At 51.7% G+C, this 11,285-nt stretch overlaps 4 protein-coding genes across 4 annotated transcripts; 1 reads left to right on the forward strand and 3 right to left on the reverse strand.

Moving 5' to 3' along the window:
• Positions 1–386: 386 nt before the first annotated feature.
• CC1G_15586 (hypothetical protein) lies at positions 387–1,518 on the reverse strand (the record flags this gene model as incomplete). Its single annotated transcript, XM_002910997.1, has 1 exon — positions 387–1,518. The coding sequence occupies exon 1, from the start codon at positions 1,128–1,130 to the stop codon at positions 387–389; it is 744 nt and encodes a 247-aa protein (XP_002911043.1). The 5' UTR covers positions 1,131–1,518.
• A 166-nt stretch (positions 1,519–1,684) lies between these two features.
• Positions 1,685–3,813, reverse strand: CC1G_09496 (hypothetical protein; the record flags this gene model as incomplete). Its single annotated transcript, XM_001837893.2, has 12 exons — positions 1,685–1,833; positions 2,001–2,011; positions 2,075–2,162; positions 2,234–2,372; positions 2,439–2,462; positions 2,529–2,632; positions 2,690–2,897; positions 2,953–3,067; positions 3,124–3,359; positions 3,399–3,503; positions 3,529–3,640; positions 3,701–3,813. The coding sequence occupies 12 exons, from the start codon at positions 3,811–3,813 to the stop codon at positions 1,685–1,687; spliced, it is 1,404 nt and encodes a 467-aa protein (XP_001837945.2).
• A 648-nt stretch (positions 3,814–4,461) lies between these two features.
• Positions 4,462–5,873, forward strand: CC1G_09497 (translation initiation factor; the record flags this gene model as incomplete). Its single annotated transcript, XM_001837894.2, has 5 exons — positions 4,462–4,817; positions 4,888–5,226; positions 5,280–5,444; positions 5,502–5,631; positions 5,707–5,873. Exons 1-5 carry the CDS (start codon positions 4,524–4,526, stop codon positions 5,871–5,873), a joined length of 1,095 nt encoding a protein of 364 aa, XP_001837946.2. The 5' UTR covers positions 4,462–4,523.
• Positions 5,874–6,984: 1,111 nt separating this feature from the next.
• Positions 6,985–10,547, reverse strand: CC1G_09498 (hypothetical protein; the record flags this gene model as incomplete). The annotated part of the gene is made up of 5 exons (XM_001837895.1): positions 6,985–7,043; positions 7,108–8,620; positions 8,725–8,819; positions 8,902–9,021; positions 9,086–10,547. The coding sequence occupies 5 exons, from the start codon at positions 10,545–10,547 to the stop codon at positions 6,985–6,987; spliced, it is 3,249 nt and encodes a 1,082-aa protein (XP_001837947.1).
• Between the last annotated feature and the right edge of the window lie 738 nt (positions 10,548–11,285).

The raw sequence follows: 11,285 nt of genomic DNA on the forward strand, positions 1-11,285 counted from the left end.
ATCTTGGGATGATGGGGCTCGACATGGGCGAAGGGCAGGGTCAATACGACTATGCCAACTTTGAAATGTCAAGGTACCTCGCGATGCTGGGAGGACAACACCTTTCGGATGTCCCTTTCGTTGGTCCCATCAACATCACGTTCGGGGAGCCTATTGGCTCTCTGGAGCAGCAAACACCCGCGATGGATTTTGATATGGACTTTGGAAACTTTTCGTCGCAGCAGCAGAGTGGCGGTAGTGGTCGGGAACCGTTGACTGGAGATTCACCGGGTAGTTCTGGTTTACCGGGATATTATCCTCCGATGCAAAGTGCGCCGCCGACAACGGCTTCGTTTGGACGTCGTGCAACTTCGGAGAATTTTAGACCCAGCCATGGCATGAATGGCCTAGACGTTTTCAGTGAATTCGATTTCACGCAGGGGTTTAGGTAGAGGGTGGTTGTTCGTCATGCTCATCGTCTTGTCTGTCCCCTCCCCCCCCCCCCACAGCGATCGAATGGGGACTCTCTCCGCAAATAGGGCCCTGCGTTCCGTGGATTCGACTCCGCCAAGCTGCTCTTTCAATTCCTTCCAACGTGTACAATAGGATCCTCGCGCTCGCCTTTCGCCTTCGATTTTCGACTTTCGACGTTGGACATTCGATTTCGCTCTTCCTTCGTCCCTCTTCGACTTTCCCATCCCTTCCATCCCTCTCTCCCTCTTGGTACACCTTTTGGTTGTGCAATGCTTGTCTTCCTTCGTTGTTTCCCTTTTCCCATTTATCCCTATGCCCCCCTTCTTTCGCTTTCTCGGAGGACAGATTGACTTGACAGATGAAACATTCCGAATCCTCTCTACCTTCCACACACGACCGCAACCCTCCATCGTCACACAGTGGTAACCACAACGCCTCGGCACATCGGGGACCATACACGAAGTCTTACTCTCGCTACTCTCGTCGTTTCCAGCAGCGACGTAGACCACTTGCATTTTCGATTCTAGATATCCCCTCGTTCCTTCACCAAGGGATTGGGCCCGTACCCTCCAGAACAGATACACATCACCAACACGCCTGGAGACGCCACCGCAGAACAGATACTCACTATACTCGAACAACCCCAAGACAGCATTCCAGGACCTTATCCCCCGCATTCTTTGCATCGTATCTATGAATTCCCCCATACTCTCTCCAAGTTTTCCACGCCGCGCATTGCTAATTATTGTTTTCGAAAGTACTGTACACACTCGTCTACTGAAAGTTTCCTGAGCGCAATTGCCCTGGGACTTGTTTTGATGGCGAGCCTAGTATGACTATCTCGTTGCCTTGTAGAAAGAAACTTTGGATTGCTACCCGTTGTCACATGTCATTATTTAAGCTTCGGTTGGTGGTTTGGGATTCTGTACATGTGTGCATTGTTTTAGTTAGTCATCGTCGTTTTAATTTTTCCTGTCCCCCTGTAGCATTATCCTTGTTTGTTGTAGCTGTATGTACTAGTTGTATCCGTGCTTTGGCGATCTTGGAATGTAATTTTTTAAGGATTGAATAGCGTGGTTTGGACCACTATTTTGAAGCGACCTGGGCATGCGTCCGTGTAGTGTCGGGTAGGCGCGTATTACCCAATTATAAGGTGCGTAGTATAATTGTGCTTAGAATGTCAAAATAATTGCAGCTCGTGATTTCGAGTACGTGACATGGTATAGGATGCTCAAAGTGTGTAAAGGAACCCTGGCTGGCCTTCCAAAGGTTTGTCAAGCTTGCCTTCTAGCGCGCGCCTATTCCAATACGCGTGCCTGATCATGAGAAGGCCTGACAGGGTGACAACGAGCAGCTGAGAAAGGAGTACTGCAATTAGACCTACGTGGATCGAGAGTGAGCGGCATACGCCTTGATGAGTTGGGTTCAGGCAGCAACACAATGAATCGGACCCGACTTGCCTGGGACATACGTTGGCCTGTCCTGATTTCTGAAAACGGTGGCGCCCACGATGCCGCCTGCGGACACCATGGTCATGAATAACGCACTTTGTACCGCCCTGTGTGAGAGAGAGGTGTAAACTTTATAATAACTGCACTAAGTCAAGGACTTTAAACACTACCGTTTGCTGTGGGATACGACATTGTTAGCGCCGTACGCAATGATCGTAGGCGCCGCGGAAAGACCGCCAAGGTTGATCAGGAAGGTTCCTATGGAAAAAGGGCGTTCAGGAGCCAGCTTAATACTCGACACAATCGGACTAATCCCAATCTCCACGCACCGAAGAAGCGGATTTTGGCCTTGGGATGCCAGGCAGTTAGCACACAGCCGGTTGTCGAAATGAGTGCTAGGATAATTATGAACGATCCACGATGCTTTAGTTTGTCAGCTAGATACGCCAGGAGGCAGGCCACAGGAATCTATTGCAGATGGTGGGAGACGTTGTGAGGAAAGGCGTGAGGCCTTTTGAGCTTTGGTTGGCTTACCCCAGAGATTGCCACAGCGGCTGCCTTTAGGGCAGAAATGTGTTAGAATTAATTATGTTGTCTTTGGTTGGGACCTCGAGAGTTACTCACGCGGAGAAGGGTGCCTTTGAGGTCGTACCCCATCCCAGTGAGGATGATGGGAAGGAAGTAAACCACTACAGTCCCTGACATCGAGCTGCAGAGGGCGATAATACCTGCGACGACCATGTAATTTTAGCAGGTATGCGTCGCTAAAGCGAGGGAGACCACACCATAAGCCCACAAAGTCCAATCACGAAGGTGAACGGCCACTTGTCGAACCGTAATCGCGTCGGGAAGTGCGTCACCACGATCCTCATTGATACGTTTGATCACAAAGGCTGTTTGCTCCGCATTTAAGAATTTGTTCTCATCCGGGAATCCGGGTATGAAGAAAAAAGTTAGGACTCCCAAGACGACTGTGAGTATGCCTTCGACAATCTGAGTGGTAACTTTAAGCGCCGATTACGCCAAGTGATGGTATTTGGGCGCTCACGAAGATCCATCGCCAGCCTTCCAAACCACCTTTTCCGTCCAAGAGGCTTAACCCGTAGGCTAGCAGTGGGCTGAAAGACGTCCCCAATGTAATCACAATTGCTAAAGCGGCCAACCTAAATCATTCCAGTGAGTGACTGGAACAGGGCGGTTCAACAATGTCGGGTGTTACCTCTTCTGAAATTCATGACGAAGATACCAGGATGACACGAGGAACAGTATCACGCCATTGAAAGGGGCTCCAAAAATTCCCAGCAGGAGTCGGGTTATTAAAAGCTGTTGCCAATTCTTGACAAACCCCATTCCTAGCTGGGCGGCACCCCAGGCGAGTATCAAGGACGTCATCAGTTCGCGGACACCGATCCAACGAAGTACCATGTTGGAAGGGAGTTGCCTGATTTGGTCGTCCTATGAGCAATGTTGTGGTGCACAGGAGAATGTGCTCACAGAAGAATGTGGGGGACGAAGAATATGCATGTGATGATGCTGTATCGGACGCCTACGGTCAATTCCTAAGAACTTCGTCAGTTTGCTGAGCCCAGAGACAGTGTGCTATGTCTAAAGTAGCGAAACAAACCAGTGCCTTATCTAGGCCAGCAGCGTAAGCGGATCCCAGGTTATGAGGCTCAGTGGTTGAGAAGCATTGGATGATGGCTAAGATCGGGAGAATACGCAAGTCAACCCATAGCCTGTGTGAGGAGGTACATAGGGTTTTTATCGTACGCGACGTCAATAATAGGGGGACTTACATAGTTCTTCGTTCGAATTTTGGGTCACGCGAAACCTCAACAGCTTCGACAATCTCGGGAGGGGGTACTGGATCGGTCTTTTCGTCTGCTAAGTCTAAGGGATGCGACGACATGGCAAAAACGAGAAGGGTGTCCGCTCGGAAGCAAGGGAATGCTACGCACATACGGGTGGTTCTTATACTACTTGCTCGCCTGCAGGGCCACTGGGCGCGGAAGCGAGAAGTCTGCCATGCGTACGCAGACATTCTTCTGCATCATAGAACAGGTCTTTCGCTACGAAAACCTCGGAAATTCTCACAGATCGTCCCAACTGTGAACGCTTCCTCTATCACTGTTCGTCCGGTATCTCTGAGAGAGATAGGAGAGGGCGAAATGAACTCTAATTTTCTGCGAAGTTTGTAACCGATTGCCCAATCTTGATTCTTGGCGCCTTCTTAGACTAGACATAAAAATAACTCGAAGATCTTTGATGTCTGGACCGGCCAGGCGGTCTAGGAGTAAGTATCACCATTCCCTACAGATCCTAGTGACCTGAGCACATCAACCATGTCGACCCTTGTCTTCACGAGCGGTGTTAAATTTAAGCGCCAGCGTTTGGAGCTTGGTGGGAATTTGGCGCCGATCCTGGTTTTGTTCCCACCTGGGTTCGAACACGCGGGCCAAACGGATGGTGGCACAGCCACCATCTGTGTTATCAAGCATCGAGTCAGCGACCGTGAACAAACTCGACCCGGCTTATTATCTTCGAAAATCGCAGCCTTGTCTGCTGAAACTCTACCTTAAACGACCACAACCTCAAATCCTACATAAAAGAGAGTTCACGATGTCTGAGCCGCTGTTCGACCCATCCTTGAAGAAGAAAAAGAAGAAGACCGTAGCGTTCACGGAAGACCCATTGGGAGCAGATGCAGACCCAACAGCGCCCGCACCCGACACGATCGACAGCACGACCATCAGCGGTGAGGCGGTGGATTTGGGACCCAAGACGGCCCATGAGAAGATGAAGGCAGAGGCCGGGGAGGGTGATGCTGGCAAGGCCAAAGAGGAGGACGATTTCAAGGCCATGTTTGGCGATATCAAGAAAAAGAAGAAGAAGAAGGAAATCCCTCTCGATTTTGTATGTCTTTCCGTTCAGTTTTACATTCTGAAGTCGCCCAATAACTAGGACCGCGATTTTTGGCGTATAGGGTGACGATTCTGCACCAGCAGCTGCTCCATCCGGAGACGGAGCTGCAGAGGGCGGAGACGATCTCGACTTCTCAGACTTGAAGAAGAAAAAGAAGAAGAAGACAAAGTCTGCCTTTGATCTTGAAGCTTTCGAAAAGGAGCTCAACGAGTCCAAGGCCAAGTCTGGCGGAGATGACGAGGAGGATGAGGACGGTGCTCCCGTCGACACATCACATCTGGATAACATCGACGAAGCTGAGCTTGGAGACGATCCTTTCGCTCAACCCGATGCGCCCACTGGCGTCGATGCGGGCACCGAAGCCTGGTTAGGCACCGATCGTGATTACACTTACCAGGAGGTAATGCTCAGACAATTTATTTCCGGGGGACTATTTCTGATCTATGTCTTTAGCTCTTGACCCGATTCTACAATTCTCTCCATGCCGCCAATCCTGCTCTCCTCTCTTCAACCACCAGGAAACGTTACACCATCGCACCACCCCAATTGTTCCGAGAAGGAAACAAGAAGTCGATCTTTGCCAACGTCACCGAGATTTGCAAGAAGATGCACAGGCAGGTGCGAACTGTTCTTTCTCTTCTGTTCAGGCGCAGTGCTGATCTTGTATATCCATAGCCCGAGCACGTCATCCAATTCTTGTTCGCCGAAATGGGTACCACCGGAAGTGTCGACGGTGCAGGCCGATTGGTTATCCGAGGTCGTTTCCAACAGAAACAGATCGAAAACGTCCTCCGACGTTACCTCGGTACGTTTTAGTTTGCTCCTTTCCATCCATAGCGATTCGACCAACTGACGCTGCTTCTTCTTCCACTCTTTTCAGTCGAATACGTCACTTGCAAGACATGCAAATCGCCCGACACCCTCCTCACCAAGGAGAACCGTATCTTCTTCGTTGCGTGCGAGTCTTGTGGCAGCCGAAGGTCCGTCAACGCTATCAAGAGCGGTTTCCAGGCCCAGGTCGGCAAACGAAGCAAGAACAAGGTTTAAAAGGAGCTTCTCCTTCACAGATGTACCATACAGACTCGTACACATTGGCATATTTCTTCAATATCGATCAACTTTTCCCAACCGATCCTCTGGAAGGACGCGACAGGAGTTTCGACTCCCACTCCTCGACATTGACGCTCCCTAATCTCGTGTGCGACTGAGATCCAATGGTTGTCAACATTCTCTCTTCAGAACAAGGCTATAATTCTACATATCGTCGTCCCATGCACTCACCGGGGCGTTAAATAAACTTACAACAAAGTCGTCAGCGGTCAGAGAGAAGTTCAGGAGCTGGGAGGATGGCGTAATTAGCGGCTCTGCGGGCACCTTACAATGTAGGACGAACCCAAAGGTAGGAGGACGAACTCAAAAGCTCCTGAGCGATGACTCAACGGTCTTGTGGGCGACAAGCGTGGTCACCGTCACCCAGAACTGGACTCAGTTCTCTGAAGCTCTTCATCCTGTTCCCATTGTAAAATCAAACTATGAACATCAAATACGATGTGACTAAGGTAGGCATGCAGTAGACGAGAAAACATGGGGGAGGTAGGTAGGTAATACACGGTGTTTTGAAATGATGTACATGGCTGAAAAAAGGAAGACAAAAAACGAAAGCATATCCAAACAATTCGAATAAATTACATTAGGTATCCGAAGGCGAACGTTTTGGAAAATTGTGTAGGTAGAATGTTAGTTGTCCCCATCCATTAAAAAAGACATTAAGATCCCAAGAACTTGTGAGTAGAGTCTTCCCATCTAAGAAAGTAAACCCCCAGTCGTCACGTCGCCTGAGTGAGCGGAGGCACTACAGGTGCAGACGAAGCAGCTGGCGTCGTCGTATGATTCGTGCTTGTCGTGTTCGTAGTTGCTTGGCCACCTAACCCTCTCCACCAACGGTTGATGCTGCTGCCGAAGCCACTTGCCCCTGTTGTCGTCGTCGGAATTGGGGTGCTTCCCTTCACAAATCCAGTCTTATCCATCCGCCCGGAGGGTACGCTAATGTCGTTCGATGCTGATGTGGTCTGGCGTGTCAGTGGCCTTGGGGCGTCGGGAAGAGGGACAGGAGGCTTGCCAGCCGAGGATGCAGCTGCCACGGAGACATTGCCCGGGATCAGAGGAGGAACAGGGGGAACCCCGCCCGGGTGTCCATGACCATGTCCAGACTGCGAACTGAGGCTCAGAGAACTAAGCGACGCTGAGCTCGAGTTGTTCGTTAGGAGATTACTGAACCCACTCTCAACCGTGCCGCCGGTGTTGTTCCGTTGATGCTTTGAGAAATCCGACTGTTCATCGTCCATGGTCGAAGGTTCCTGGAAGTAAACCGGGCTTCCTAGAACGTTGGTCGCAGGGTTGGCCGATTGTCCATAGGGGTTTTGGTAGTACACGTGACTGTCCTCGCTTGCGCTAGTGCTCGCTGTCTCGCTCCGTCTCGGTTTTGCCTTCTTCCTAACCTCCTTGATCTTCTCTTTCCGGCTTCGATAATATTGATGGAGCATCGCACCCACACCACCACCAGCAACCTTTTCGGAAGCCCTCCCAATTGTAGCATCCCGGTCCCGATCCAAAGGTATTCCACCCGCACCCACTGTCTGCCCAGCCAAGACACCTTCGATCCCGAGGCCCAAGCCCGTCGATGCCTTGGTCGGCACACCAACAATCGTTTCCTCTCCCGGGCTCTTGAGCCTCCCAAAGAACCCTTCGTCATTGCCTCCACTCCCCCCACTCTCACTCGTGGTCGTACTCGTGCTGGTCGTGTCTCGGCTGAAGCTCCGGCCAACAGGGGGAGGCTGCCCAAAACCAGGGTTCATCGGCATCCCAGCCATCATCCCCTGCACATGAGGCCCTCCATACTGCATCATCAACATCCGCCTCTCCTGTTCGCTCATCGCATCCAGCTCCTCAGGGTCCATATAAACTGTAAACGGGTTTTCTCGGCGTTTATCAGTCGTCACAGTTGGATTAAATATGGCATCGATCAGAGCTTCCGTAGTCTTGGGTCCATAAGCGACAGGAAGTCTTTGGACGTCGAAAGCAGCGAGTTCAACGTGTTGATGCCGACGAGAACGAGGGTGGTGTTGGCGGTCGTGATCCAGGCTGGATTGACCATCGTCGGTATGCGCCACGCTATCATCATCCCCAGCACCCTTCATCGCCAGCACACCATCGTCCTCGGGAGCGCTCTCAAACGCGTCCGCATCGCTCTCCGTATCAGCATCAACTTCGCTCTCGCTGGCACTCTCCCCACTGACAGGCGGAAGGGCGGAAGGGTTCGTCTCCAGCTCGAGGCGGAACTTCTGGCGCCGCTCCTCGCGCCGGATCAAGCGACGCCTGGCCTTCTCAGATTCCTTGTCAGACTGAATGGAAGGCGCTTTAGGTGGAGCTGGGGCAGGAAGGGGGATGTTTAGGCTCCTTAGGAAGTCTCGTCTAGCTTGAACAGCCGCGGAGGATCCTTGTTCGTCGAGTTCGCTCTCGCTTTCACTGGGAAGCGCATACGGGTCTTTTAGGCGGTCTTCAGCCAGCGTAGCTTCGTCCTCGAGGCCATCGACACGCCCTAGCAAATCCATGTCTAATTCCTCCTTGTCGCGGTAAGGCCCGTAGGTATAAGCGTAGATATCCTTCGTCCGCTGCTTGTACAGGGTGTCGTTTTGAGCCAGGAAGTTCTCGATGTCGCCCATGATTTCGGCCTTGGGCAAGGGTGGGGCAATGTAGTCGGTGTTGCCGCTCACGTAGGTCATCTCGATAGAGATCTGGGTAGAGAAGAGAAGAGTTAGTCCAATTGCCGTAGTTAAATGAGACGCAAAGATAGAAGAGGCCTGTTTGATGGGCATAAAAGACTAGGGTAATCACTCACCTTCAAGGTGGCATTCACGCGACTCTCCTTGAGCAGATATCGCCTCTCTACCTTCCCCTTGCCAACGTATTCCGCCAAATTTAGGTACACAGCACCTGTTCAATGCACAACACGATTGATGTCATAGTTAGTTAGAACCATGGTGAACAGACAAGAATAAGGAATGATGAAACTTACCCAGCCTCGGGTTCTGAGGGACCCCGTCGGGGTCATCTGGTATCACACGCTGCATTACGACCAGTTTGAATTCGCTGGGCGACAGGTTGTGCTTCGGGTTCCCTTGCTGATTTGAGTTTCCTGAACGTGAGGCAAGGTCGGTGTAAGCAGAACACTCGAGTTACTAGATGGCTTCTGTACGTACGGGCAATGTCGAACTTTATGATCGCGTTCAGAGGATAGGCAAACGTGATACTATGGTCCTTCAGACGCTTATATGGCGTAATGCCTCGTGGGGGCGATAAATTGGCTTCCGGGATACCACCAGGCGCAAACGTGCCGTCGCGGGGTGAAAGGACACCAAATCCGAGGGGATGGCTTCCTGCATTGGCTTGAGTGATTGTCCCTGTGGGCGACAGCGCATTCATCATTCCAGGAGAAAGCGGTCCATCCAAGCCCGGTGAAGTCGGTATGGCGCCAACGCCCAGTGCTGCGTTGGAGGCGAAGCTTTGTTGATAGGTCGGGGAGAACAGTAGCGACTCTTCATAAGCTTTCGAAGTGCTTGTTGAGGAGAATAGGTATTGATTGATACCATATCCATTAGGCGACGTAGAGTTCGGCGACCCTGTCGGTGGCGAGAAAAAGTTACGGCTGAGATTACCACTAGGAGCTACCTTCGTCTTCCTGGTCGCAGTACTCGAAGGGGTGGATGTGACAGTGGTAGTGTTGGTCGCAATCGAAGCGCCGCTTCCAGAAGTACCAAAAGAGGTCGACCTAGACGAATAGCTGTCGGTCGAAGAGTAGCTTGAATAGCTGTTCATCGAGTTCGAATGCTGGGATACTTCAGAGATTAAGCTCGGGCTGGAACCGTTCGCAAGAGGGTGGGATAAGCCAAACTCGCTGGCTCCTTGGTGATCGTCCTTAGCCTTCCCTTTATTATGACTGCGCGCCTTCATCTTCCCAAGCAATCCTGCCTCTTCTCCCTGACCGCCGAGTTTGTCTGAGGCCTTCACTTCCCCTAAACCAACACTGTTCCTGAGCTTCCATCGCACTCCGAACTCCCCCCTCACGAATGGCACATTGGCCAGCTGCTGGACCTCTATCTTTGCAAGGAAATAGCTGTGCGCCTCATGGTGTGATCGGGGGAGGAATGACTTCAGCTTGCCTTTCGCGGTGGTGGGGGTCTTGGTGGTGGTCGATGTCGGAGGGGCGGCTGATGGTAATGGAGACGATGGTGAAAGAGGCGTGCGAGACAGAAGAGGTGTCCTGGGCGCAAGCGACGGGGTTCCTGGTGTGCCCGGGCGAAGCAGAGGCGTTCCGGGTTTCGTGAGGAAGGACGGCGTACCCGGTGTCGAGACGTCGTGTATTGGAGGTAGACCAGCGATATTAGCGGCGCCCTCTGCCAAACTCTGGTACTGACCGGGCTGAAGGGTGGTTGCTGAGGAAGACGACGCCGATGGAGAAACTAGAGACGGCAAGGTCAAATTTCGCAGGTTCTTCGGCCTTGGATTGGCTGACGGAGAGGCGAGAGGGGCGGTATTCTGTCGAATGGGTCCTGGGCTCGACGGTGTTGGCTTGACGGCGCTGGAATATTCTTCGCTCGCTTGGGCGCTCAGATTCGGCGAATCAACGTCCTCGTCACCCACGATTTCTGGGGACGAAGTCATGTTTGTGGTCGCTGGGTTCTTGTGGTCGCAGTTTGGGTAGCGATGCTGATTTTGTGATGATGCTATGACAGGAAACCGGTGATATTATGGCTCGAAGATTACGAGGCGGTCCAAAGAAAGCGGGCGCCCTTGAATTGGTGTCAACGTAAGGCAGCGCTGGCGCTCAAATATCGTGCTCGTCGGAGTTTCCAATTGCTGGTCGTTACTGGGCAGTTTCAGTCAATGGTCCTCGTCTATCTTGAAGGAACGTAGACCTTGAGCGTCCGTGAACCGTGCAAAGCTGGAATATGGACCTCAGCAACATTCGATGCGACTTGGACCTGGAAACTTACTAATTAACGGTAATTAGGAATATTAATGACTGTTCTTATGGAATCGACGCGTTCTCGTCACAGAAACCGGTAGCGAAGGTTAATTACTGGCAGCTGCCGTTGTTCGTGTGGTCCATGGATGTTTTCTGCCGTCGCCGTTGCTGTCGTCGACGTCGAGGACGACGGTGGGGCTGAGAGACCTGAACGACGTGTCCAGAGTTCGACTGACCCAGCGTGGGAACCTTTGTCTCACATGATCGCCGGTGTCGCCGAGAAAGCCTAGAATAAGCGCCCAATAGTGCTTTCAAGTCCGAGAAGGCAGAAAACGGAGTCTGCGGCAATACTAGCACTTTTGAAGTAACACGAAGGAGACATTGTGACTCTAGTATACAGAGTAATTCAGGGAAATACATGTGGTACTTCGACT

This window comes from Coprinopsis cinerea, assembly GCF_000182895.1.
Source record: "Coprinopsis cinerea okayama7#130 chromosome 6 map unlocalized cont3.6, whole genome shotgun sequence".
NCBI classification, from domain to species: Eukaryota; Fungi; Basidiomycota; class Agaricomycetes; order Agaricales; family Psathyrellaceae; genus Coprinopsis; species Coprinopsis cinerea.